This window comes from Myotis daubentonii, chromosome 10 (genome assembly GCF_963259705.1).
Source record: "Myotis daubentonii chromosome 10, mMyoDau2.1, whole genome shotgun sequence".
Lineage (NCBI taxonomy): Eukaryota > Metazoa > Chordata > Mammalia > Chiroptera > Vespertilionidae > Myotis > Myotis daubentonii.
This window is the reverse complement of record NC_081849.1, coordinates 32,159,974-32,187,433: the sequence shown is the minus strand read 5'-3', so window position 1 is coordinate 32,187,433 and position 27,460 is coordinate 32,159,974. Positions and strand designations below refer to the sequence as shown.

Sequence of the window (27,460 nt, the reverse complement as noted above, 5' to 3'; positions counted from 1 at the left end):
GGCATTTGAATTCCTTCTCTAAGAGGTGGTCCCAGATCTCCTTTTGGAGTTGATATGTCCTTCCCTTACGCTTCCATTGCACGTTTCTTGTGCCAGTGGACTAGGATTATTTCAGTGCCTGTGTTGCCCCTTATAAATCCTTATGTATTATGAATTAATTGTTAGTTTTAATTAGTTACTTTACTAATTATAGTAGTCTTTTGAGGTCTAGAGTACAAGGTTACTACTCAATATAAAGCAAAATTTACTATGAGACCAGTCCATCTTTATCTCAATCTAAGAGGATTTTATAAGTTAATAAAGATCTCCTTAGAAGATCTTTTAATAAAGATACCTTAGGAGGTATCACACCAACCACATGAACTCTGAGTCCTGGCTTATTAGTATTTAGCTGTGTCTATAAAATCTGGAGAACCCCAAAATTGGCTTAATAAGTTTTTTACATATTAAAGTATAAGTAACTTTGGTTGTTTTGTCTTTGTTAATCCAAACACAGCTTGTATCCGAACATGCCTTTGAAATTCCAGACAACGTTAGACCTGGACATCTTATTAAAGAACTTTCTAAAGTAATTCGAGCAATAGAGGTAAGAGTACAAACTGTCATCTAAACTCTTGGTTATTATCTGCTTTGAGAAACCAATAGATCTACCACTACACTACAAATCTCTGAATGTTCTTATGCACTTAAAAAAAAAAAAAAAAGACAATGAGCTAAGTCTTAGAAACAGTTTCTAGTTCCCAGGTTTCTAAAGTCCTAGAGAGAAATTTAGAGAGTTGTATCATGATGAAGTAATAAGGAAGTTATTTCAGGTTACTCCAAAAATAAAAAATACAGAATTAAACTTTCTAATCCAGTTCATTTTAGCTGTGCAGAGATGAATACATGTTTAGTGATTAGGAAAAGAGGAAATGTAAGGTGAGTGAGTAGAACTAGGTGAAGCTGGGTTGCAAAGAAGAAGATATTAGTGGGGTGGGGCAAGGAGAGCTGCTCGATTGGAAATATTAGAACAAGTTGGTTTAGCAAATGCCTTTTGATAAAAGCCCACAGAATCTGAGATTAGGTGTTTTAATTAATCACTTAGGAGCTATTTTAGGTATTAAAGAAAGGAGGTTTTAATTAAACTAATTTAAGAAGGTGGTTCTAATAATGTTTAGCTTGAACTGGAAGGAAATTAAGTGGAGGAATGGAGGCTAACTCAATTTAACAGCTCAGATTAGGTCTGTGTTTGGGGAATGGAAAGGGGTATAGCTAAGAAATATTAAAAGGATTTGCTATCCTTGACTAGAATAGTTCATGTAATTCTCAATATATTCAGATACAGTAGAAAAAAATTTTAAATATATTTTTATTGATTTCAGAGAGAAGGGGAGAGGGAGAGAGAAATAGAAACATCAGTGATGAGAGAGAATCATTGATCCGCTCCCTCCTGCACGCCCCTACTGGGGATCGAGGCCACAACCCAGGCATGTGCCCTGGACCGGAATCAAATCCAGGACCCTTCAGTCTGCAGGCTGATGCTCTGTCCACTGAGTCGCACCAGTTAGGGTGAAAATTTTTTTGTTTAATTTTAAAGATGATAGTAATTGCATACAGATTTTTAATCAAAAGTCACATATATGCAAAAATATATCTGTATAAATCTCAACAACCCAGAGTAAGGACGGTGTTGGTCTATATGAAAAACTATAAATCTTTACTTTGGGAAGTAAAAATACTTGAATGAAATTTCAGAGATACGAAATTTCTGAAATATGTCAACTTCAAATTAATATTATAAATTTTAAATGGTGAAATATACCTGAAAGAATAATTGGACAAAAATAGCAAACATAGTGTTTTGTTATTTTTAATTGAAGTGTAGGGAGTACAGAAGACAGCAAGATGGCCAGTAGAAAATGTGCAAAGAAAATATATAGGTATTTCACTAAAGAAGAAAAAAGAATGGCTATTCCAATAAAAGTATGAAAAATAATCTCAATATATGAAAAAGTATTTAATCACATTTTGCCAAATAACTTACGATTTCATGATCATTTATCAAGTTGGCTAAAAAAAAATCCCATTGTCTATCATTGATAGTAGGAGTACAGATTAGTTTATGCTTTCTAAATGGCATGTCCCTTCATCTAGCAGTTTCACTTTAATAAATAAGAGGATTCCAGTTGAACTTGGAAGATTAAACATATGTGCTTGCCATTATTACTGCTTGGGACCAAAATGATAGAAAAAGAATCAAAAAAGACATCTCTAAGGATAGAGAGAATAATAGAGATGAAGATTCCAACGAAATTTTGGAAGCTGAAAAGAAATGTACAAGTGGTGACGTATTTAGCAGACCAGAGACCTGAAACCTTTGTGGGAAATGGGGGAAGACCAGGAACAGGTCTTATTTATACAGAATCTTAAAAAAATCTTCCAGAGTTTTTTGAAGAACCTTCAATATGAGAGTGGAGGTAGGATTGAACAGGATTGATTAAAGGTCTATTTAAGAAATGAATTGCTCTCCAAATCCCTGCCTTAACACACATAGAAAACTAAAGGTGTAATTGTTTGAGAAGTTGAATTTGAGATTGTGGACTTTGCATTGATTTTAGAAAGAGTGTAAGGGAGGGGGAGAGAGAGAAAGAAACGTCAATGTGAGAGAAATGCATCAATTGGTTGCCTCGTGCAAGGACCAGGGCTGAGGATTGAACCTGCAACCGAGGTATGCACCCTTGACCAGAATTGAACCTGGGACCCTTCAGTCCGTGGGCCGACGCTCTATCCACTGAGCCAAATCGGCTAAGGCAGCGGTTCTCAACCTGTGGGTCATGACCCCTTTGGCGGTTGAACAACCCTTTCACGGGTTGCCTAAGACCATCCTGCATATCAGATATTTACATTACGATTCATAACAGCAACATTACAGTTATGAAGTAGCCACGAAAATAATTTTATGGTTGGGTCACAACATGAGGAACTGTATTTAAAGGGCCAGAAGGTTGAGAACCACTGGGCTAAGGCAAGCTTGTGGACTTCGGAACACTGAGCCCAGCGAGGGAGATAGGTATCTTACTGAAAACGAGGATTAAGTGATAGTCTGCATAGTGAATGCTTCTTCTTCCACTTGGCTTCTAAAAGACTGGCAGTCTGGCCTGGACCTCTCAGGACAAGAAGTATATCCACTGATACTGAACATTGGTGAAACCCACCAGTTGACAAAGCCCCACTCACAGAATTCCCTATTAGCTTTTTATTACATACAGTGAAATGTACAATTGTAAGAAAACTTGAGTTTTGACAAATGTGTACACCTGTATAACCAATACTCCAGTATAACCAATGAGATATAAATCATTTATATCATTCCAGAAAGTCCATTCTTGCTTGCCCCCTTCTAGTCAATCTTTGACTACCACAGGCCACCACTGTTCTGACCTGTTATCATCACCATAGATTAGTTTTGCCTATACTTGAATTTCAGATAAACACATTCATATAGTTTGTACTATTTTGGTGTCTGGCTTCTTTCACTCACATTATGCTTTTGAGATTCATTCATGTTGTTGTGTTTGTCAGTTCTTTTTTATTGCTGAGTGGTATGGTATGCCATTGATTAATATGCCACAATTTGTCTTCCATTCTTCTGTTGATGGCTATGAATGAGACTGTTATGAACATTCTTATATCTCTTTTGGGTTAAATATATGTTTTATATTCTTGGATAAATACCTGAGAATAGAGTTGAGCCATAGGAAGTGAATTTAAAATTTGTGAGAATCTGCCAGTTTTCCAGAGTGGTTATACCATTTTACATTCTCACCAGTAACGTGCAGGCATGGTAGTTATTTCGTATTTTCACCAATATTTGTTGTTTTCAGCCTTTTAAATTTTTGCTATTCTAGAGAATATGGAATATTATTTCAGTGTGGTGTTAATTTGCATTTTCCTGAAGATTAAAGATGAATACCTTTTTGTGTGCACATCATTTTTGTATATATTCGTTTAGGAAGTTTAAGTTTTTGTCCATTTAAAAATTATTGTTTTATTATTGATTTGTAGGAGTTCATTATATGTTCTGGACACAAATTCTTTGTCATTTGGCATGCAATCATTCATATCTATATGAAATAACTAACATTTACCTACAGCTTGTATCTTTTCATGAGCAGAAACTTTTAATTTTGAAAGTTTAGTCTATCAACTCTTTTTGTTTTTTAATTAGTGTTATTTTGTGATCTCCCTAAGAAATATTTTTCCACCCCAAGGTCTTAAAAATACTTTCTATTTTTTTTTTTCAAAAAAGCTTTTGCATCTAGGTAAATGGCCAGTCTTGAATTTTTGTGTATTGCATAAGATAAAAAAAGACATTTCTCCCCATATCTTTATCTCGTTTTCTTAGCACCATTAGTTGAAATCATTAGCTTTTTAATGTTTCCTTTTAAAAATACATGGAGAGCCCATAAGAGTTTCAAAGACAAAGACCAAAAATAAATCAGAAAAAGGAGAAGTATTCAAAGGAGACAATCATTAAATAAGTCTTCATCTCAAATCCAAGTATAATTGATATCCTCAGGAGAGAAAAAAGTAAAATTGGTTCTATGAAAAAAGGACAGGAGGGTGCAACAAAGGAGCATTCAAAGAAGAAAGAAAAGGAGTTCTTGGAAATTAGAAATTAATAGAAACAAAACTTAGTAGATAAAGTTGGGAAAATCTCCCATAAAGTTAAAAAGAAACAGAAATAGGACAGAAAAATTAGAAGGTCATTTTATACAGTCGTCATCAAAATAATAGGAGCTCCAGAAAGATAACAGAGAAAACCAGAAGATTTTCAGAGGACTAATCAAATAAGTTTTAGAATTCAAGGACACATCTTCCCAAATTGATAGCCTTCCAAAATGCCAGTACAGTGAGTGAAAAAGACATCAGCCAAGGCACATTATGGTCAAATTTAGAGCATATGTAATAAAGTACATCTGAAAAAGCATTAGGGAAGATAATATGGGTCGTTTACAAAGAATTGGGAATCAGAATAACATAAAATTTCTCAACAATAACACTGCAAACTAGAAGACAGTGGAGCAAAGTCCTTAAAATCCTGGGGTTGGGGAATGCCAGCATACATGTCTGTATTCAGCCAAGCCATAAACCAAATATGATGGTAAAATAAAGATGTCAAAGAGGCAATTCTCAAACAATGTACTGCCCATGTGCTGTTCTAAGAAAGAAGGAGTAAACCAAAAAGGAAGGTTCCCTGGAATTCATTCTTCCAGCAAATACTGAGTACCTATTGCAGCTTTGTACCAGGTAGGCTAGGCATAGAGCAGTGAACAAAGGTCCTGGCAATGGAGCTTAGAAGTAAGAGGCTACCCATAGATTTTGTTATATCAGGAATTGGCAAGGTACTATTAAGAAAAATAAAGGAGGGAGGTCAGAGGTGGTGGTGGTGGTGGTGGTGGCAGTGTTACATGGTGGAGTGGGAGCAGGTCAGGAAGGTCTGTGATGACATGTGCAGGTACAGAGAGCAGCTGGTCCAGGGTGGATCAGGAGAATGAAATCCAAACTTAACTAGATGCCTCATACTTTATCTGGCAATCCCATCCAGGAGGATGTCTCCAAAGAAAAATATAAATTTGATTAATTACCTAATGTGTTTGAATGTTTGTATTCTTCCAGTGTAGAATTTTGGGATTAATTAGTGGTAAGTACATACTAGAAAACAAGCTGATGGAAAGTGAGGCAGTTATAAACTCAGGGAAAAATCAAAGGATAACAAGGAAAGTAATGTTATGTAACACTGGGTTGTAAATAATTTTTACTGAATCCAATTTAAATATTGAATATTGAAGGCAGGGGAAGTATGTGTACATTTAGGAGAGGATGCCAGAATTAAGACTTCCTTCATCTTGCATAGTAGGAATTCAGTGATACAGCTACAGGTAAAAAACCAAGAAATAACAGTATAAACATTACTTAGAAATTCAGAGGCAAATAACTGAAAGAAAAAAACCAAACAATAAAAACAGCTGCAGGAGTTGCAAGTGCTGGCTATATACCCGAAAAAATTGAAAGCAGGGACTCAAGCTGATATATGAATATGCATGTTCATAACAACATTATTCACAGCAATCAAAGATTATGTCATGGGAGAATGGATAACCAAACTGTGGTATATGCATGCAATGGAATATTAGCTTTATAAAAGAAGGGAATTCTGACACATGCTAAAACATGGATGAACCTTGAAGACATTATGTTAAGTGAAATAAGACAGTCATAAAGGGACAAATATTGTATGATTGCATTTATATGAGTTTCCTAAAGCAGTCAAATTCATAGAAACAGAGTAGAATGATGGTTGTTAGGGCTAGGAGTAAGGTGGAATGGGGCATTATTGTTTAAAGGGTACAGAGTTTAAGTTTGGGAAAACTTAAAAGTTCTGGAAATAGATGCTGGTGATAGTTGGACAACAATGGGAAATGTACTTAATGCCACTGAACTCTGTACATAAAAATGGTTAGAATGGTAAATTATATATCTGTTACCACATTTGTTATATGTATATGTATAATTCCCATTCCCTCCAGAGAATGGGAATTGGCATGGGGAAGAGTAGATTGCAACTTTTCATGATATGCTTATAGAATTTTAATTTTTCAGAACTATGTAGATGTGTGACTTTGCGTTAAAAAGCAGCTATTTTTTTTCTTTTTTTCTTTTCTTTTTATTTATTGCTTAAAGTATTACAAAGGGTATTACATATGTCTCCTTTTTTCCCCCGCCCTTGACAATCCCCCGGCCTCCCCTACCCCCCAGTGTCCTACGTCCATTGGTTATACTTATATGCATGCATATAAGTCCTTCGGTTGATCTCTTATCCCGCCCCCCCTTCTGCCCTGCTACTTTCCCCAGCCTTCCCGCTGCAGTTTGACAGTCTGTTTGAGGCAGCTCTGCCTCTGTATCTATTTTTGTTCATAAGTTTATAATGGTCTTTATTATCCATGAATGAGTGAGATCATGTGGTATTTTTCCTTCATTGACTGGCTTATTTCACTTAGCATAATGCTCTCCAGTTCCATCCATGCCATTGCAAATGGTAAGAGTTCCTTCTTTTTTACCGCAGCATAGTATTCCATCGTGTAGATGTACCACAGTTTTCTAATCCATTCATCTACTTAGGCTGTTCCCAGATCTTAGCTATGGTGAATTGTGCTGCTATGAACATATGGGTGCATATATCCTTTCTGATTGGTGTTTCTGGTTTCTTGGTAAAAAGCAGTTATTGATTTATGCAACTATGTATGTGAAAAAATTTACATTGGGCCCTAGCTGATTTGGTTTAGAGGATAGAGCGTCAACCTGTGGACTGAAGGATCCCAGGTTCGATTCAGGTCAAGAGCATATGCCCAGGTTACAGGCTCAATCCCCAGTAGAGGGCGTGCAGGAGGCAGCCAATCAATGATTCTCTCTCATCATTGATGTTTCTCTCTCTCTCTCTCCCTCTCCCTTCCTCTCTGAAATTAATAAAAAAATATTTTTTAAAAAAATAATATTTTGCCGAAACCGGTTTGGCTCAGTGGATAGAGTGTCGGCTTGTGGACTGAAAGGTCCCAGGTTCGATTCCGGTCAAGGGCATGTACCTGGGCTGCGGGCACATCCCCAGTAGGGGATGTGCAGGAGGCAGCTGATCGATGTTTCTCTCTCATTGATGTTTCTAACTCTCTATCTCTCTCCCTTCCTCTCTGTAAAAAATCAATAAAATATATTTAAAAAATAATAATAATATTTTAAGGAAAAGTACATTAGAAGCAGTCTGACTGACTAACTCCTAGTAATTTTTAGGTCAGTAAATCATACTATAGGTATACACCAAAGTACTACACAGCCTTTAAAATTATATTGAAAATCAAGGAAATATGTTCATAGTATATAATTACGTGGGGGAGAAAAGGAAATAAAGGTCTCTGCAAAGCTGTTTATCTTATTATTGGGTCTTTTTTATATAATTAAATTGAATGGTCTTTCTTTCCTAAAATATTTCTGTGGCTGATTACTTAGGTATGTATATAGCCTTATTATAAAAATACTCTGAATTGAATTCTTAAAGGAGGAAAACAGCAAGCCAGTTAAATCTCAGGGAATTCCTACAGTGTGTCCAGCTTCACGATCCTCAAATGAAGCAACTTCCCCATACCATTCCCGACGAAGGATGAGGAAACTTCGAGATCATAATGTCCGGACTCCTTCTAACCTAGACATCCTAGAGCTCCACACAAGGGAGGTCCTCAGAAGATTAGAGATGTGTCCTTGGGAAGAGGCAAGTATTATGTTTCATAATGACAAAGAGAGACTTCGTTGTTCCTTAAAGTTCTTCAAACGGATACTCAAAGGAGAATAGTCTGACCAGTCTTGTTATCTGATCTTCCGTTAGCATTGTGTAGGGGTCAACAGCGCTTATGCCTGTAGAAGGGGGCGGTGGTGCTTCAACTTTCTGGGCATCAGTGCAGAAGTAGGATGACTAGATCTCATTCATTTACTGACATGTTTATTGAGCGTTTACCAAGGCCATGCTCTTACAGGCTCTAGAGAAGATGCCAGAGTGAGCACAACTTAAGTCCCTGCCTTTGTGTAGCTTCCATCCTAGCTCAGGTTGGAAGGATGGGAAACAGATATCTATATCATAAAAGGCCTGTGGTCGTGACATTGTTACGACATCATGACCACAACCGGTCACCAGGGAGGAGTCAGTCTGGGTCCTGCTGGCGCTGCGGGTCTGGGTCTTGCGCAATATCATGTGCTGGGCCTCTAGTGTTAAAATAATACAATTTCAAATAATCATTATGAAGGAAGCCAAAATAATAGAGCAATAGAGTAAAGGGGCTTGGGATGGCTGGCTACTTGAGCTAGGGTGGTCAGAGAGCTCTCAGGTGGTGACATCTGAACTGACACTTAAATAATGGGAAAAAGTTGGATACACAGATCTGAGGAGAAGTATTGCTGGCAGAGGGAAAAGCAAGTGCAAAAAGCCTATCCCTCACCCAATAGCATCAGCATGAGTGACTGTTAGAATAAACCCATTAAAGTTTGAGAAATGCTTGCCTAAAGGACAAGGGGGCAGGCAGTAATCTGATCAATGTAGGGCCTTGTGAAACTTGGTAATGAGTTTGTAACGAGATCTGTATCATACATAATTTTACATCTTAAATAGAGGATAGGCAACAATTTAAAATGAACAAAATAGAGGTATTTCTGAATTAAAATATTTTAAAACAATATAGAAATTTTAACTTCAATATTTTAAATGGTGTAGAATTTTTTTTATACTTTTTAAAGATTTTGTTGTCCTAAACCTCCTTAACCCATAGCCATCTGGGAGAAGATTTAGCATGTTATGAAAGGTTCTATTTATTATTAAAGAAACATTTTCCATAGAAAGGAAATATTCTGTATGTATTAAAACCAGTTATTGTATGCCTTGATGTCACATAGTGGCCTTTGTTCCTAGTGATAGCAATGTGGTGACCTGTAAGCTGCTGCCAGTGCCTGGTGGGAAGACTAGGGAGTAGGTCAAAGGTAGGGTAATCGGGAAGGACCAGCAGCTGGCACTTAAACAAGTCAGGGAAGGAGAATCACTATGCACTAGGGCAGTGCTCTCCAGCTTTCTGCAAGAGTGAAATGTCTTTGAATTCACTTTACACAAGTTTTACATTCTACTTTATTGTGTGTTATTGTTACAGGCTCTACAGAAAGACAAACCACATTCCTGCTTAGGCTTTAGGAACCATTTGGTTTTAGTGGCACACTGCTGCCTGTCTCCTGGCCTGGGTAGTTGCCTAGTCCAGTTTGGGATGCAGAGCTAAGGGAGGAGGTGATGGCTTGACTTTATTCATTTAGTCCAGTGGGTGTAGTTGAGTATGGAGATTAAGTAAATTCTATTTTTATATTTTAGGACATCTTGAGCTCTAAACTGAATGGTAAATTCAACAAACATCTCCAGCCATCTTCTACCGTACCCGAATGGAGAGCAAAAGATAATGATCTACGATTACTGCTGACAAATGGAAGGATAATTAAGTATGTAAACCAGATCAAAGTATCCAACCGATTAGCTTTCAGGGGGTTCCCTCTGTTTACTGAATCCCCAGTCCATTTGTTGTTCAGCTAACCACATATGGGCCAAGTGGCTCAATTCTCCACTCTCTCTGTAAATTAAAGGGGGAGTGTACTGTTTGGCCGCACAAGTTGTACTATTTTTTGACTTATTTTTCCTTCTATATACAGAGATGAAAGACACCCCTTCGCAGATCAGAGTCTTTATACAGTAGACAGTGAAAATGAAGAGGATAAGAGAAGGACAAAAAAGGCAAAAGTGAAGATAGAAGAGAGTTCAGGAATAGAGGCAGTGGAGAATGAAGAATCTCAGAAACCCCTTAACAGTATGTTTGTTTTAATGGTCATTGTAAAGGTCTCTTTATTACTAATGTGATAGCATGTGAAGTAACTTGCAAGTTCTTACATTTGTACTCTTTTGAGAAATCTGAAGTATTTCTGAATAATGTATCCATTGGGGAAATACTGAATGTGAATGCCCAGAGAGGTGTAGAGCCCAGGGAAGGCATTATTAATGATGAGGACATGTGCAGGTTAGTGACATGCTTGTCTGGTGACAGTTTTTACAAGCATCACACGAAAGCTCCTGCTCTACTCCAAATAAAACAGTCCCAAGTTTAATGGGATTTCACAAATAATTTTAGCTACCATGTATATGGTTTTCAGAAGTAGGAGACATATAATTGGCTGACCTAAAACTATTAGTAATCCATGTATCGTTTTTCTTGGCGGCCTGTTGACAAGAGGGCCTCTACTTGGCTGTTAATTGCTTATCATTAGTGTGACAAACAGTAATACCTCTTCCTCCTCAATTTTAAGGAGCAGTTAAATATTTTGATATTTGACAAGTAAGTGTTCCAGATAATTCACATTATTTAATCCAAAGTTACCTTAATTCCTGCTAATTTCAGGTAAATGTGATATTGCTGTAGTTGGTAATTGCATTTGTTCACATGATGGGGAAAGTGGTTAATCAGTAGAATTCATCAAGCGGTAGTTCTGAAGTAGTGCCTCATGGAAGAGAAAGGCAGTGCTAAGGCCGTCTATAAGCTTGTTGAATTCACTACCTACTTGAATGCTTTTGTTATCTGTTGAGAGAAATAATGCAAAAGGGAAATTGAAAAGTTTCTTGTAGCTCATGTTAGTGTTGGACGCTTTTTTCTGGAAAGAAATATTTTTAAAATTTTCAAATAAGGAATGTATAATTATGTTTAATAAATTCTAGAAATGTTTGTAGAATACACTTCAATTTGCATCTCGGTCAGTTGGGGAGAAAGTTCTTGGAGGAAGAATGAATGAAAAGAAAGGAGGATAGAACAGGAGTGACATAGACACGAAGCTGGATGGACTTTCAATATCACCCTGTTCATGACCTTCTCTTTGACTCTTACTTCTCAGGGTTTTTTACAAGTGTGAAGTCAGAACTCAGGAATCGATCATCAGAATATTCTGACATTTCTGATTCGGAAGACTCTGGACCTGACTGCACTGCTCTGGTATGCCCAAAGGCCCGTGCTGGGTGCTATTGGGTGGAAAAATGAACACCCACTTACCTTCCCTGTCTCTCTGACCTTTGTAGCACAGGGTCTTTCCCTGTAATAGTCTCTCTCTCTCTCTCACACGCGAACACACATGCGTGACTGTTTACATTTGCTAAATGTAGCTTTATCTGATTTTGGAAATGGTGGAGGGAGATACTGTTCTTACGTTTCTCATATATCTCCTAGGTTTTATATTTCATTTTACCTTAAAGAAAACATGTACTGTGTGTTTTTTTACTACAGAAATATGTTACTATAGTTATGGAGATTTTCACTTTTTCGTATGAAATACAGAAATAATTTCATGATAAATTAAGATTCTAACTTTCCCTAGACAGATAAAGTATTTTTTGTTAGTTTGTACAGTCTTGGTCAGATTTCTTATATAGCTTTTCTTTCATTTAATTATTTATTATCTCAGAAAAATAATTTTACCACTGAAGAGTCTGAAAGTTCAGGTGATGAAAAGAAACAAAAGATAACATCAAACTTCAAGGAGGAATCTAATGTGATGAGGAACTTTCTTCAAAAGAGCCAGAAAACATCTAGAAGTGAAATTCCAGTTAAAAGGTAGGTTTGCTGATGGTAGTATTTTCATGACATTCCTATATAACAAAAGCTTAATATGCTAAGTGTCCAGTCGTCTGGTCATCCATTCAACCAATCAAAGCGTAATATGCTAATGATATGCTAAGACCGCTCAACCACTAGCTATGACGTGTACTGACCACCAGGGGTCAGACAGTTGACCAGTCATATGATGTGCGCTGACCACCAGGAGGCAGACACTCTGACCAGTAGGTAGCTTGCTGCTGGGCCGATAGGGACTGAGTGAGACAGGCCAGACATGCCCTGGAGCCCTCCCCACAGTCCCTCCATGGCTGGCCAACCTCCCACATCTCTTCCCGGCCCCAATTGTGCACAGATGGGGTCCCTCGGCCTGGCCTGTGCCCTCTAGAAATCCGGGACACCTCAGGGGATGTCGGAGAGCCAGTTTTGGCCCGATTCTGCAGGCAAGGTCAAGGGACCCACTGGTGCATGAATTTGTGCACCGGGCCTCTAGTGTGATATAAAGACATGCAAACATTTCTTTTAGTTTTAAAATTTACCAAAATGCCATTAGACTAAATAGGGTCTTATATTTTTGGTTATCTGCTTTTTAGGGAATGTCCTACCTCGACGAGCACAGAGGAAGAAGCGATTCAGGGCATGCTCTCTATGGCAGGGTTGCACTATTCCACATGTTTACAAAGGCAGGTACAAAGCACAGGCTGCAGCAGTGAAAGAAACTCTCTCCAGGATCCCAGCAGCTGTCACAGCAGTAACCACGAGGTTAGGCAGCTGTACCGCTATGATAAACCAGTGGAATATGGTAAGAAACATAAAAGTAACTCATGACCCCCAATGTAATAGCTCTATAATCCCAGTTGAAGTTAGAGATTATGAATAACTGTTTATTGCACATTTTTAGTTGGAAATGGTATTAAGCATATTGGCCAAAATATACGTAATGTTGACAAGTTATGTAAGGTGCAAGTATAAGAATTCAAAATGTAAATTAACTGGGATTGAGAGTCATGTTCACCAGCATAATTTTATCATTGCTATTAAACCATAGTGTTATTTCCCTTTTATAAGGTGATTACAGTGGAAGGAATATTTGGTGCTTTATTATTATTATTATTATTTGTTAATACTCACCCAAGGATATTTTCTCCATTGATTTTTAGAGAGAATAGAGGGGAGGTGGGGTGCAGGAAGAAAGAGAGAGAAACATCAATGTGAGAAAGACTGATTGATTGGTTGCCTCCCGAATGTGTCCTGACTGGGGCCGAGGATTGAACCTGCAACCCAGATATGTGCCCTTGACCAGGAAGTGAACCCACAGCCCTTCAGTGTGTGGGCTGATGCTCGAACCACTTAGCAATACCAGCCAGGGCCTTTAAATGGTCTGCTAAGCTTGAACAATCACCCTTATTTTCTTTTGTAGGAGGGAAAATAAGTTTTGAACTTTATGATTAGGGACATTCTCTCTTCAGCTTTAAAGGAAGAATTAGGAAAGAGGAAACTCAGTAGTAACATCAGTGATGCCACAGAGTGTTTTCTTCTCTGTGCCTTTAAGGGAAATTTTGTTTCCCTAAAAGTGTGGGGAGGAGCTGGTATTATGTTGAAACCAAATGCCTATTATAGCATTTGTGTTTGTTCTCACGGAATTAAATGTCAACTATGTACCAGGAGTTTGACATTATTCCACTTAATTCTTGAAACAACATTTTGTTGTAGGTAATATAACTTTACAGGTAAAGGAAATAGACTTAGTGAAGTTAATTTAACTTCCCCATACTTATATAATTAGTATTCATTGGTGTTGGAATTTGAACCAGGACTGTCTGATCCCTTTGCTTATTATCTAAGAGAAAACTGAAGTTTAGAGAGATTAAATAATTTACCTAAAAATGCATTGGTAATGGGAGAACTAAAATTCAAATCTAGGTTTCTAGTCTGTCCTTTCATTTTGTCTCTCTATAATCTGTTTGGTCCCTTGAAAAGAAAGCTTCTGTGCAAATACTGCAAAATTCAGACAAACATATGCCTTTATTCTATATGGGAAAATATATCATTTTTAGAGAGTGTGTACTGCACTTGGTTTTATATCTACAGCAGATGGCCATAAAATTTTACTCTAGCCTTCCAGCATCTGGCATAAAACCTGCCATATAAAGACAGCCTTTGAGAAGATTGAAGGAATTAGCATGTAAGACAGTGAGCTGATGACTGTTTTGTTTTTGAGAGGGAAAGAAATGTGGTAAACATATATGAATAAATATTTAAAGAATTAACATATCAGTTTTTAATAAAATGCAACACAAATTTGCTTTCAGTTTTAAGCATTTAGCAAACTTTGTTCTTTGAGATCAAGTTTGTGTGAAGATAATTGATTAAAACTTCTCTCTAGGGTACCATGTCAAGACTGAAGATCAGGACTTGAGGCGTTCCTCTTGGGTTAAACAATTTGATACAACTTCCAGATTTAATCTTCAGGTATATTCAAGCTTTGAAACATTTAAAGGAGATTTAGAATTGTCATTAACTCTCTTTTTGCTTTCCTTCCTTCTTTTTTTTTTTTTTTTAACTGCAGTTAGTTATCAACCATTAGATCTGGGAAGGTAAAAAATTACAATTAAATGCACATTTGAACAACTATCCATTTTTAGAGATTCTGATATAATGACTGATACAAAGCTCATGGATATATCGTGATCTGGAAAAGAATATCTTATTCCAGGAAGCAGTTAAAAAATACTGGCTGCCAGTACCTTTTGGTGTGTTTAGTTAGAATGAAACAGGAAAGGAAAGTACTAGAGGATCTCTATTTAATCTCTGAAATTGTTTCTTGTACATTTTTAATTTCTTTTTTTTAAAATTGTATTTATTATTTATTTATTTACCTACTTACGTTAATCCTCGTGGAGGATATTTTTCCATTGATTTTTAGGGAGAGTAGAAGAGAGAGGGAAAGACCAAGAGAAACATCAGTGTGAGAGAAACACAGTGATTGGTTGCCTCCTCCAGGATCCCCAACCAGGGCCCGGGCTGGGGAGGATCTTGCAACCAAGGTATATGCCCTTGACTAGAATCCAACCTGGGACCCTTTAGTCCACAAGCTGACGCTCTATCTCAACCATGTCAAACTTGCAGCCTGTGGGCCACAAGTTTGACTTTGCTTGCTATCCACTGGGCCAAATCGGCTAGGGCTTGAACATTTTTAGATGCTTAATTTCTTGGAGAATTTGATGAGAGTTATAGATTCTCTTTCCAGAAAATGATCATCATAAATGCTGACTTTTGCTTACATATTCTTATGATTTAGACCCCAGACCACTCATTGACTCCAAATTAAGAACCCTTGCTCTAAGAGAGGACACTTTATATATTTGGATCCCAGCATATTAATATTCATATCAAGCAAAATGAACCCCTTATGGGCTTTTTAAAATTTCCTTTTTTTAAATAAAAATATTTTTATTGATTTTAGAGAGAGAGGAAGGGAGAGGGGGAGAGAAAGAAACATGGATCTGAGAGGGAAACACTGATTGGCTGCTTCCTGCATGCCTCCTACTGGGAATTGAACCCGTAGAATCCAACCAGTGACCTTTAGATTCACGGGATGACACTCAATCAACTGAACCACACCAGCCAGGGCCCAAAATAGCTTTTTTAAAAAGACAAAATTTTACCAATAGTGCTAAGCAAGGAAAGTAATATGACTTTTTGCTGCAAATCTTAGAAAACGACAGCCAAAGAAAGAATCAAAATTTTCATGTGGCGGATTGGGGTCCCTAAACCTCCTAGACTCCAAACATACTCGTGAGTAATAGAATTATGGGTATTTTTTATTTTCTTCGTTTGGCTTATCCATATTTTCTAAATACTCACCAACCGCTTTTACAATAAGAAAAGAAACCAATATACCAGGTTATTTTTCAAGGCAGTTTTGTCTGTACAAGCTCTTTTAACAGTATCCTCCAGACTCAAAGATCAGGTAAGAAATCCCTTCACTGTTATCATTCACTTATTCAGTGTATGATTTTACAGTGCCTCACTATAGCTGGTCATGGAGTTTATAATTTCACTATAGGATTCAGTATTAAAAGTAGCTATTTTTTAAATCTAACTGTTGTTTTTATAGTTGTCTTTGAAAATGAAGATAGATGATTAGCATGATCATTTTGGAGACAATCATTTCTTTTGTTTATAATTGAGAGATATTTTAGAGGCATGTCAAATCATAGCAGTTGTCTCTTCATGCTCAAGCATATTTGTAAAATAATTTATTTTTATTTTTTTTAAATATATTTTATTGATTTTTTACAGAGAGGAAGGGAGAGAGTTAGAAACATCGACCAGCTGCCTCCTGCACACCCCCTACTGGGGATGTGCCTGCAACCAAGGTACATGCCCTTGACCGGAATTGAACCTGGGACCTTTCAGTCCGCAGGCCAACGCTCTATCCACAGAGCCAAACCAGTTAGGGCTGTAAAATAATTTAAAGCAAGTCTGTGCTTAATGCTGTTTTTAAAACTTATTTAATCATTACAGAATTGGAGATAGAGTAAGATTAAAAAAGAGAATCAGAGATACATTTTATATCTCACACCCACATAATTAAAGCTGATTTTGTGAAACATCACATCTGCAGTGTGCTCTGTCTTTCAAGTTTGTCTTTTTCTTTCTCTGTTTAATTTTGGTCATGGCTCTCTCCATTGATTTCAAGACCCGTCAATCAGTAGCAGTGTTTGTTTTTTCCTTACAGTTCACTCAGTAATCTTAAGAGACTGAAGGAAAAATGGTTACAGAAAAAACAGACCTGAGACTTCAGGATCTAGGTTTGTTTTGTTTTTTAGTAACCAACTTAAATACAGTAGAGATGAGCCCTACGGAGGTTACGTTCTAAAAAAGATAGCATATAACACAGTGAGAGATATATGGGAACTGTGCCATGCTGAGGAGGCAGTAGGACCACTTCTCCCATCTTGGCTTCCTTTCACAGCACATGCTCACTGAGTTCAGGATGGCTTGTTGAAATTACATTCATTCTCCCTCCCTCCCCTTCCTTCTCCCCTCCGTCCTCCCTCTCAGTCTCTGCCTCTCTTTGTCTCTTTCTGTCTCCTTCTCCCTCTTCCCCTCCCCCACTCACCCCCTCTCCCCATCCATATATAATGCTTGCTTCTTGGGTTAAGTTATGATGCAGCTTCAAGACTTGAATCCTTCAGAGCTTTTAGCTTTTGGAATGAATGGGCTATCATGAAGGGTAGTCTTTTGTGGCCACTACATGTTAAAAAAACCAAAGTTCAGTAGTCTAATTTTTCTCTCTCTTGGCTCGGTAATGTATAGAGAGGTTGAAAACTTCACTTCTTTTAAAGGAACCTTAATAATTCAGCCTTATTTTCATTCTTTAGGATCCAAGTAGAGGCCATAAATATATCAAAAAGGAAGGTTCATCAGAAATCAGTCAAAAGGTACACAGTAGGAATTCTGTGGACAGCAGTGGCTCCAGCCCTCAGAATGGAAAGTACATGCAGAATTCAAGCTTGGTTTCAGGGGCATGCCAGATAAGTAATGGCAGTGTAAGCCCAGAAAGGCCAGTTGGTGAAACTTCCTTTTCAGTGCCCCTTCACCCCACCAAGAGACCTGCATCAAACCCACCACCTATCAGCAACCAGGCAACAAAAGGTAACTTTTGCACATTTGTAGGTTATGTATATTTTTGACTGTAAGATGATGAGAGTGGCAGTTCTGATAGAGGTAGTGTTTGTAGTGAAGTTGCTCACAGCCTGGTGCACTGTGGACACCACAGTGATAACAGTTTGTACAGGTTACTGTGGGAATAGCAGGATACTGAGTCACCTCTGAGGATCAGGAGTGGCTTTTGGGCGGAGGAGGTAGATCCTGAAAAAGATGGCAAGGGGTTAGTTAGCCCTGCCGAGTTGGGGAAGTGACATGATAGCATTGAAGGAAAGGAGCTACTGTGACCCATGGTACAAAGGTGAGAAATAGCACTTCAGTCCATTTTGTTGCTGAACACAGTTTGTTGCAGAATATGGTAAGAGCTCATGCTGAAGAGATGGGTGGGGGTCAGACTGTGTGAGGGCCACCCAAGTCCTGTGAAGAAGGTTGGCCTTACTCCCTCACATGCGGAGATGGCAGGGATTAAACAGTGGAATTCCAGGAGTGCGACTGCCCATTCAGAACACCTGGAAGGCTTGCTCACCACAGAGCCCTCCCTTTAAATCTTCCAGGTCCTGGGTGCCAAGTATGATTTGCATCATTACTTACACTGCTATTGGTGTTTTATAGGTAAACGTCCAAAAAAGGGAATGGCAACAGCCAAACAACGCCTTGGGAAGATCCTTAAGTTGAACAGAAATGGCCATGCACGTTTCTTTGTGTGACGGAGCTGCTGTTGGGATCACTCTTCCCTTTGGAGACCAGTCTCGGGGGTGTGGGAGCCTGGAGCTTCCGCCATGCATGTCCAGTAGAGAACACTGCCTGGAGAACAAAATGAACCTGATGCTGCATTTTCACTGTGCCACACCCACTCAGCAATAACCATTTTGGACCTGGTGGGGGAGAGGAAGAAGGAGGGTAGAACCTTAAAAGGAGACCTTGAACTGAAAAGGGTCTCTTGTCAGGGCTTGAATTTCATTTTGTTGTTGGTAGTGTCTTGATTTATTTTCAGTGGTAAAGAATTATCAATAATTTATTTAACAGATTTTTTTAAAAGTTAACAGCTTTTAAATTCTTTCTTTTTTAAAGCTATTTATTTGGAAGATTTCTGGAGAAATATCTCACTAATTTAGATTTAAGAATGTGAAGGTTTTTAAATTATTTTTGATAGTGTGTGTGTTACATGTGGGGAAGAGCCACAGTAACAGTAACTAGTCTGGACTCTTAAATTTGATATTCAGGTTAAAGTCTTAAACAGGGATTTGATGCATTAATTATTTTAAATTAAGATGTATATGGAAATCATTTTATTTTATATATTTCATGTTTTTTATAAGCTATTAGCTTCGCTTTTGCTAACATCCAAGGTGCATACTGTTATCCAGGTTGATGACCTTATATCCCACCTTCCCCCTCTGCACTTCCAGCTTTTGTGATGATACAAGACTCTTCTCTTTGCAGGGAAACACTTTCATAGCCGATGTGTTAGACCTACATATAAAAGACCCCAACATTTCTCATTTAGTTTGACATTGCAATTTTTTCCTAAATATAACAAAGGCTTCTTGCATTTTCATTTTTGCTGATGACCTGGGTTCCAAAGAGAACAGCTTTAATATCTTTTTCCTATTTGTGGAAAAAGTATTATAAGTTTGATTAAATTGTCATATTTCTAGTTTTTCAAATGCATTTGTAACTACAGAGGGCCTTCTTCATATTGCTGGTATTAGAGGGCAGGACCAACACCTGCCACAAAGGTTATATTTTATGACACTTTTATTCTGTGTACCTAATTTGTTGGGAAATAAGATTTGACTTAGTTGTTCAACTCTTCATAATAAGCCGTAATATAATAGGACTATACTATATTAATTGTGTAGAAGCAAGCATGTTGGAGTAGACCTTTTGCAGGGATGTGTGTGTGTGTGTGTGTGTGTGTGTGTGTGTGTGTGTGTGTGTGTTTAGTTTTTTATTTCTTAACCTTCTAAAGAATTATTTAAGACATGGATTTGAAGTAAAATGGGTGCTTCTTGTAGTTTCTTCCATCTATCCTAACTTAGCCAGTGCATATTGAGGTTAAGTATCTGAGTGAGCTTTAAAGTAATCATATATCTCTTTTATGCACAATTTTTACTAAATGCCAGCTAATAATAGCTAATATTTCCCCCTACCCCCCATGGCTTAAAAATAAGTATTTTCAAGGCTGGGGTGAGGTGGGGTGGAGATATTTCCATTGCTGACAGGAGAGCATTATACAAGTTCCTACAAAGAAAATATAGGCAAATAAGATCAAATTTATTTTTATGAAGAAGAAATATGGCCATATTATGGATATCCTTTTATTTACTGAGCCAAGGTAGCAGAACTTTCCCTTCTATATTAAGTATCATGTGCAGTGCTAAGAAAAAGAAATCCATACCATCCTCCTCCATGGTTGCATTCAAATGTGTATTTTCAAAGAGAGAGGTTTCTTACTCTGCCTTCATTCCAGTATTTCATGGAATAAATATGAAGTAGCTTATGAATTAGCCTTTTTGACCCAAGTGACTGAATCAAAGTCTGGATCTTACCTGGTGTCAGGAAGGATTTTGTGGAAATACTAAATGCCTATAAGTGGCCTACTTAAATTCTACACGATGCCAAAACTAGTTAAGAGATGGGCATGGTTAGTCATTTGATGGATGATTAGATTTGAAAAATGTAAAAATTTGGGTTTGACTGATTGTGCCACCTTCCCACACAGTATATTACTGTGATGTTTTGGTTTTCTGTAGACATCATTTTAGTGTTTATAGAACCTGTTTTTGTTTAAGAAATAAGAGATTATATATATATATATATATATATATATATATATATATATATATATATATATATATATTTTTCCAGTTACATCATGATCTGGGTTCTTTTTTTAATGTTCTTCTCACAGCTCTAAGTGTTTTTAGTTACCTGATTTTTTTTCTTTAACTATAAAAATTAAAATAAAACAATTTCTTTTTATGAGTTTAAAATTGTGGCCAGTATCCACCCTGTGTACTTAGGCTGGTAAATACTTATTTTAAGTAGACAGTATGTGGAACTTTTAAGTGAAGGTACTGTGGATTCATTTTTGGCAATTTTAGCCCATTAACTGGCTAAGTTAAAAAAATAAACTTTCAGCAGGGTCATAAATATAACCACTACTCAGAACACATGTATCTTCTTCTGAATTAGTGCAGATTCAGCCACTGGTCCAGGGACTCTCCTAGTCTTACAGTTACTGGCTCTGATGCATCCCCTGTAGCTCGGAAATGACTGAACCTTGAGGTAACTGCAACCAGTATCTGGACTCAACTGTAACAGACAACCTTGTGTTTTTCCCTTGGTCTTATTATAAACAATACTACTGCACAGATACTACGACTTAGGAAGACAGCAGTGGTGGCATTTAGCTAGTTATAAGCAAATAGAAATATGTAAAGCAGAATTATGATTAAATGTATGCATTTTTAATTATAGTTGTAGATAATTTTCCTGTATTGATTCAAGTAAGTAACTTCTGTTAACCTAGTATCCACTGTACTGTAATTCATAATGTCACATAATATAATGCTCTCCAGTATTGATTAATGTTGTAAACAGTACAAAGCTGGCACTTATAATAGTTTTGTATCCTAGAAATACATTGAACTTCATAAGCATCAGTTAATTTTTAAAGCATACAAAATTGAAAATTCTGACTGAAATCATCTTATAAACTCAGAAAACAAGGCCATCTTTATTACTACTTAAATACTTAGCTTGAATACTGTTCTGTTTTTTAATAATCCCAATTATTGCCTTTTAAATGAACTCTACTGTATTTATTCTTATGAGATCAGCAGGTATTTATCAAACACCTACTATGTGCCCAGCACTACATAGTACTGTGGGGAAGTGTAAAGTTGAAATGTGGTCTCTGCCTTTGAAGGTATCTTCGTCAGGAAATAAGCAGTGTTATTTTTACTTCTAAGCAAACATAAGCAAAAGAGAGCCCATTTATTTAAAAAAGCATTAACTTCATTTGTTTCAATTGAGATATACTATGCTATATAGAAGTGGAAGTAATTTTTAAAATTTAAAAAACATTTCAGAAATTAACAATTTAATGTTGGCAGTAGAGGGTCATGGTTTAGTATGAAAGAGAGCAGACAACTTGGATTTTTGCCCAGGTTCTGCCATTTTTATGTCAGCTGTGTGACCTTGAATAAGTTGCTTATTCTTACTACATCTTAGTTTTCTCATTTGTTAGTTTGGATAAAAATGCAGTTAACAAATACATGGAAAAGTGTTTCTTAATCTATTAACACTTCATACTTGCAGTTAATTTATCATTATTTAAGTTGCCACTGATAATGAATGCACATTTTTATGCATTTTAAATTTAAACTGTTATTACTCATAAAATTTGTTTTATGTCAAATCTATGCCCAGAGCATGCTACCTAAAAAACCTAGAGTCTCTAACAAGGTGCTGAATTAAAATTAAAATTAGTGCTTGAAGTGAAAGAAAAGTGAAATAGTTTATGGATAAGAGTGATACTGTTAATCCTCAAGTAATCATTAAGATGACTTAAGGAAAGATTCTTTCTGCTTGTTTCAAGAGTTGCTTTCTATAGTAACTCCCCCAAGAGCTCCTGAATCACCTTGCCACCCGGTACACCACTGCCAGAAGTAACTATTGCAGTGTATCAGCATTTTACGATTTCACATGGAGACGAAGGCTTAATAATGTCAATCTGAACATTTTTCAAAAATTCATTTTTTTCTCATTAAATATTAAGCCAGTTGCTCCCTCCAAAAAGAAAAGCTAAAGATCACCAGCTGTTTCTGGATGCCCTAGACCTGTATCTAAAGCAATCTTGAGAAGGTTGAGCATCAGGTCATTAGGAAAAACGTGTTACCGGTAAATAAAGAAGACAAACGGAACCCAAATAGGGCAGTGATTTGCCTGGGGTCATAGTAGACCTCTGGTACCTTGCTTCCTACCACAGCAATGCTGTGCAGCCTCTGCTTGTCCTGGGGGTGATGTTGATATGCTTGCTAGAAGCCAGATGGAAAGAAAGGAGAAGTAATATACTCACTACATTGCTGTTGGACTGAAGTAATTTTGATACTATAGCCTTACTAAAAACCCTGCCCTTATTTTTATTTGTTCTTCAGTGAAAATCATGACATAAAAGTCAAATCTTTTATATCCCTTACATTAAATTTTTAATAATTAAGGTCATTAAGAAGCAAATGCGTATTTCCAAAGCAATTAGCTTATCATATTTGACTGTGGTTTTACTCTTTTATACTATTTTTCTCCTCTTTAATGGGTAGGGAAAATAATGCTCATTTACCTGCATTCTACCCTTGTAGAGTCTCCCTCTTACCCATGGTGCCCTCTCTAGTGTCCTAAAGCTTTGTCTTAACAAGTGCAACATTCAATTTTTGTTAAAACCCTTTCAGAACTATATTCAGTGATTCTTCCAGCAAGTTGATCTGTTCTGCACTATTTCACTAATAAACCCTGGCTACCACGTAGCCCTTGACCTCCAAGTAGCTTACCTATGCAAGACCTGTGACATTCTGAACTCACGTTTCCTTATTTCAGAAAGCAGTCCTAAGTGGAACTTAATCATAACAATAAACCTTGCCTCCACCTACTTTTATTTTGGCCATTTCCTTTTTAAAATGCCAGCTATTTCCCCCCAAGGTATTTCACCAAAACAATGATCATAAGTGCTGAAATATATAATATCTTGCAGGAATGAAATAACCCAGACATACTCTTATATTCCTGTGGTAGTTGGTTGGTAACAGTTACCATTATTAAGTGGAATACATAGTGAGGAATTAATTCCTTAATTCCTTGCCTAGAATCATTTCTTCCCTCAAAGATTCATACGTAACCTTTTATTTTTACAAAGCATACATATAACTTCCACATTATAGTCAGGGACCTGAGGTGTCACTTGCTAAGTGAACCCCAGGTTATTTTATATTGCAAAAGAAACCTAAACCAAACTAAGGGCCTTACATTTATGGTTAGACTGAATCAAAAGCTATAACCTCAATTTTTCCCAAAATAGCTTCTGACTGCAAACGCGTCATGCAGTTGTTAGGTATGAAATAGCACTGATCAGGAAATGCATGTGCAGCTTCGCAGACTGTATTTCCTTCCGAAAAGACTTTTCTACTTTTAATATAAATTAAGCCATAATAGTTACATGCTGTGGAAAGAGGGTGAAAGGTTCATTTGAAGAGATTATATAATATGAATTTTCACATTTACTGTGAAATGTCTAACTTTTCCAGTGCTTCAGCAGGTTTGTTTGTTTTTTTGAGGGGGTAGAGGGAGGTGATAGGGTGGGGTAGTATTGATTTTAGAGATTTCAAATCTGTGAAATTTGAAAAGGGGACAGTTGTTGGCTATGGTATTTATTAGTTTTGTAGTAATGTTTTGCTAGCCTGACTGACTTTCCTTAACTGATTTTTATGCCCATGGTCCAAGGAGACTGGTACCCTTTCTTGTTTGGGGTGTCTGCGGAGTAGTGTCTTGTCTGTTTGTATAGGCAGTCAGTGTGTGTGCACATGTGTGTCCTTTGAATACAGAAGCACACTGTGTGACTACAGAGTGGGGTGTGGCTGGGAAACGGGATGCTGAAGCTTTAAAGAGCATTTTTTTTTTTTTACTCTTAACAGTATTTCCCATCTTTTGCCTGCAGGCAGGGAAAGTGTACAGTATTTATTTTGCTTCTGTTTTAAATTTGTAAGTCTTTAAATAGTTTAATTGGTTATTAGAGGGGAGGACAAGTGACTTGTTTAAAGTTGTATTTGGTATTCTTTTCAATTTCTGTATTTTAAAATATTGAAATCAAAATTGTATTACTTCTGTTTTGATTTTTTTTAGTGCTGGGTGTATTTTTGGCTCATTTTGTTTGAAAGTATAAATGTTGAAAATTGTATAAAATGTGTCTTTGAAAGAAAAAAATTGAATTCTATATCCAATTCTGGTTTTCTGTTCTTTTTTTCTGCTTATTAATTCATGGGAGAATTATTGGAGTATGTGAAAAACTGTATAGGCTCCTTAGTATTTCTGAAGATTCAAATGTGCAGAGTAATGTGTCATATTATTTGGTTAGATGTATTGCTGGGGAAGCAATTAGTGAAAGAGAGGAAAGAAGACAAAAGGGTAATTAGTTGGCAAGATGAGGCTACCCTATGGCCATGGATGCTGGTGCTACTGGGGGACACTTAAAAGCATTTGTTGTCCCCAACCTGAGCACCCCAAAATACTTCTTGAGCACCTGCAGTATACCAGGCATTGTCTAGCACTGGAGCTACAGGAGTGGGATCAAGCCCCAGGCCTGCAGGAGCCTGTGATAGATGTGAAAGGAGGGGAGATCAAGGGGTTGCTGTGACCCGGCTGCCTAGGGGGGTGGGAGTGCAAGTGTGAGTTCAGTGAGATCAGTTCATCGAGGACATAGTGCTTTTAAGGGTGTGAGAGCCAGGTCTGGGATGAGCTGAGCTTAACTTGGGCCCAGGAGAGGAGCCAGGACCAAAGAGGAAGGAGCACTGGGAGCAGCACTTCAGGGCAGAAGAAGAGCCTGGGAGGGGCAGGAAATGGTAGGAGGATCTGCTCTGGAGGAGCCTGAATGCAGATTGATGGAAACCAAGGCACTGAAGGATCCAGGCCTCGGCTCTTCCTGTATTAATACCTGCAAGAGAGTAGGTGGTCCAGAGTGCACCCACTTAAAGCCACCTCAACAGCTGTTACAAGAATGGTGCCCAAAGCACGTTCACACCTCCTCTATCTTACTGGCCTGTTTATTCCAGCTGATTGAAAACAGTCTGAATAAATCTGTTCTTTTGTAAAAGTCCACATGCCATCTGTGAACCTGTGGAATGTTTGCCCTTCCTCTAGTTTGCATGTTAGCAAGTAATTATCAGGACTGATACTCCTTTGATCTTTAGCTGACCTTTGTGTTTCCACGAAGCAGTGAGACTATGGAAAGTGGGGTGTTACCCACCCCTCATTTTAGAGTGGGAAGAATTGGGTGCTATGTTGCAGACAGGCTTTTGAATAGAAACCCTCATTGTCTTTATTTTCCATTTGAGTACTTGCAGTGTACAAGGCATATTTTCATTTCTTCCTCACAGCCCAGCGAGGTAGGTGCTATACTCCCCATCCTGCAGATGAAACTGAGGCCAGAGATAGTAACTGACATGTGCAAGTTCACACTGCTAAAAAGTAGAACTGATATTTTAATCAAAAGCCTAACTCTAAAGGCCACATCATTTTTTATGAATTGTTTTTCTCTAATTATTTTTTAAATTTATTTTTCTTTATTTTTCCTCATCACCTTTTATCCACCCCCCCCATATCCACCCCCCCATACACTCGTCCACCTCCACTGCCACCCCAGTCACCACACTGTTGTCCATGTCTGTAAGTTCTTTCTTTTTTTTTTCTTTTTTACTCAATCTCCCCCCAACATCCCTCTTTCCACCAGAGCTGTCTGCCTGCTCTCTCTGTCTGTGTTTTACTTTCAATTATTAAAAAGGAATAGATGGCCCTAACCGGTTTGGCTCAGTGGATAGAGCGTCGGCCTGTGGACTGAAAGGTCCAGGGTTCGATTCCGGCCAAGGGCATGTACCTTGGTTGCGGGCACATCCCCAGTAGGAGGTGTGCAAGAGGCAGCTGATCGATGTTTCTAACTCTCTATCCTTCTCTCTTCCTCTCTACAAAAAATCAATAAAATATATTTTTAAAAAAAGGAATAGATGGTCTTTAGGAATGATTTGTATTCTAAAATTTTACTTATAGGCAACCATTTTGGACTGAAAATAATCTTTTTACAGAAGTTTTCTATCATTCAAAGTTTGAGTCTGTCCTTTTCCTAGGGGCTGAGTACAGATGAAAGCATGCTGTTTATCTTCTAGGATCCCACCTTCTAGTGAAGAACAAACTGTACACAAGGGACAGGTGATACTGTTAGAATCCATGAACCTAACATGAATTCCCAAAGTCCCAGAGTTAGGCCGTGCCTAGTGCACCCCTTCCACTGGACATGGCCCTGCAGGACGGCACAGCCATCTACCACTGCCCTTCCCACACTGCAACCTCTTCGGGCATCATTTCCTGCCCCTCAGCTCTGGTAAAAGGGTCAGCCCAGATAAGGAAGGAGAAAGAAGTCCATCCATATTTCTCTTTTATAAAAAAAAAAAAATTTATTGATATTTTACAGAGAGGAAGGGAGAGGGATAGAGAGTTAGGAACATCGATGAGAGAGAAACATCGATCAGCTGCCTCCTGCACACCTCCTACTGGGGATGTGCCCGCAACCAAGGTACATGCCCTTGACCGGAATCAAACCTGGGACCCTTCAGTCTGCAGGCCGACGCTCTATCCACTGAGCCAAACCAGTTAGGGCTCTCTTTCTTTCTATATCTCTATATATCTCCCCAACTACTCAGGAGGTCACTTAGGGCACAGCCTTCAATAGTCTACAATAACCACAACAGTGATTCTCCCAAAGTCTGCCTTAAGAATGAAAGTTGAGAATAAAAAAGTCAATTACCATATTGGAG

At 37.7% G+C, this 27,460-nt stretch overlaps 1 protein-coding gene across 6 annotated transcripts in view; it reads left to right on the top strand.

The window, feature by feature from the left end:
• Nucleotides 1-25,751, top strand: part of KDM7A (lysine demethylase 7A) — a 99,555-nt gene extending 73,804 nt beyond the window's left edge. For 3 of the 6 annotated variants that reach the window (XM_059711965.1, XM_059711963.1, XM_059711964.1), the window contains 10 exons: nucleotides 497-586; nucleotides 8,090-8,299; nucleotides 9,932-10,056; nucleotides 10,264-10,418; nucleotides 11,491-11,588; nucleotides 12,055-12,203; nucleotides 12,797-13,005; nucleotides 14,590-14,675; nucleotides 17,594-17,867; nucleotides 18,492-25,751. In XM_059711965.1, coding sequence (XP_059567948.1) covers nucleotides 497-586; nucleotides 8,090-8,299; nucleotides 9,932-10,056; nucleotides 10,264-10,418; nucleotides 11,491-11,588; nucleotides 12,055-12,203; nucleotides 12,797-13,005; nucleotides 14,590-14,675; nucleotides 17,594-17,867; nucleotides 18,492-18,586 — 1,491 coding nt within the window. In that variant the 3' untranslated portion in view covers nucleotides 18,587-25,751. Of the gene's footprint in view, nucleotides 1-496; nucleotides 587-8,089; nucleotides 8,300-9,931; nucleotides 10,057-10,263; nucleotides 10,419-11,490; nucleotides 11,589-12,054; nucleotides 12,204-12,796; nucleotides 13,006-14,589; nucleotides 14,676-15,921; nucleotides 16,002-17,593; nucleotides 17,868-18,491 lie in introns of those variants that run through there. The other 3 variants (XR_009454726.1, XR_009454727.1, XR_009454728.1) reach the window with 3 other exon arrangements.
• Nucleotides 25,752-27,460: the final 1,709 nt, after the last annotated feature.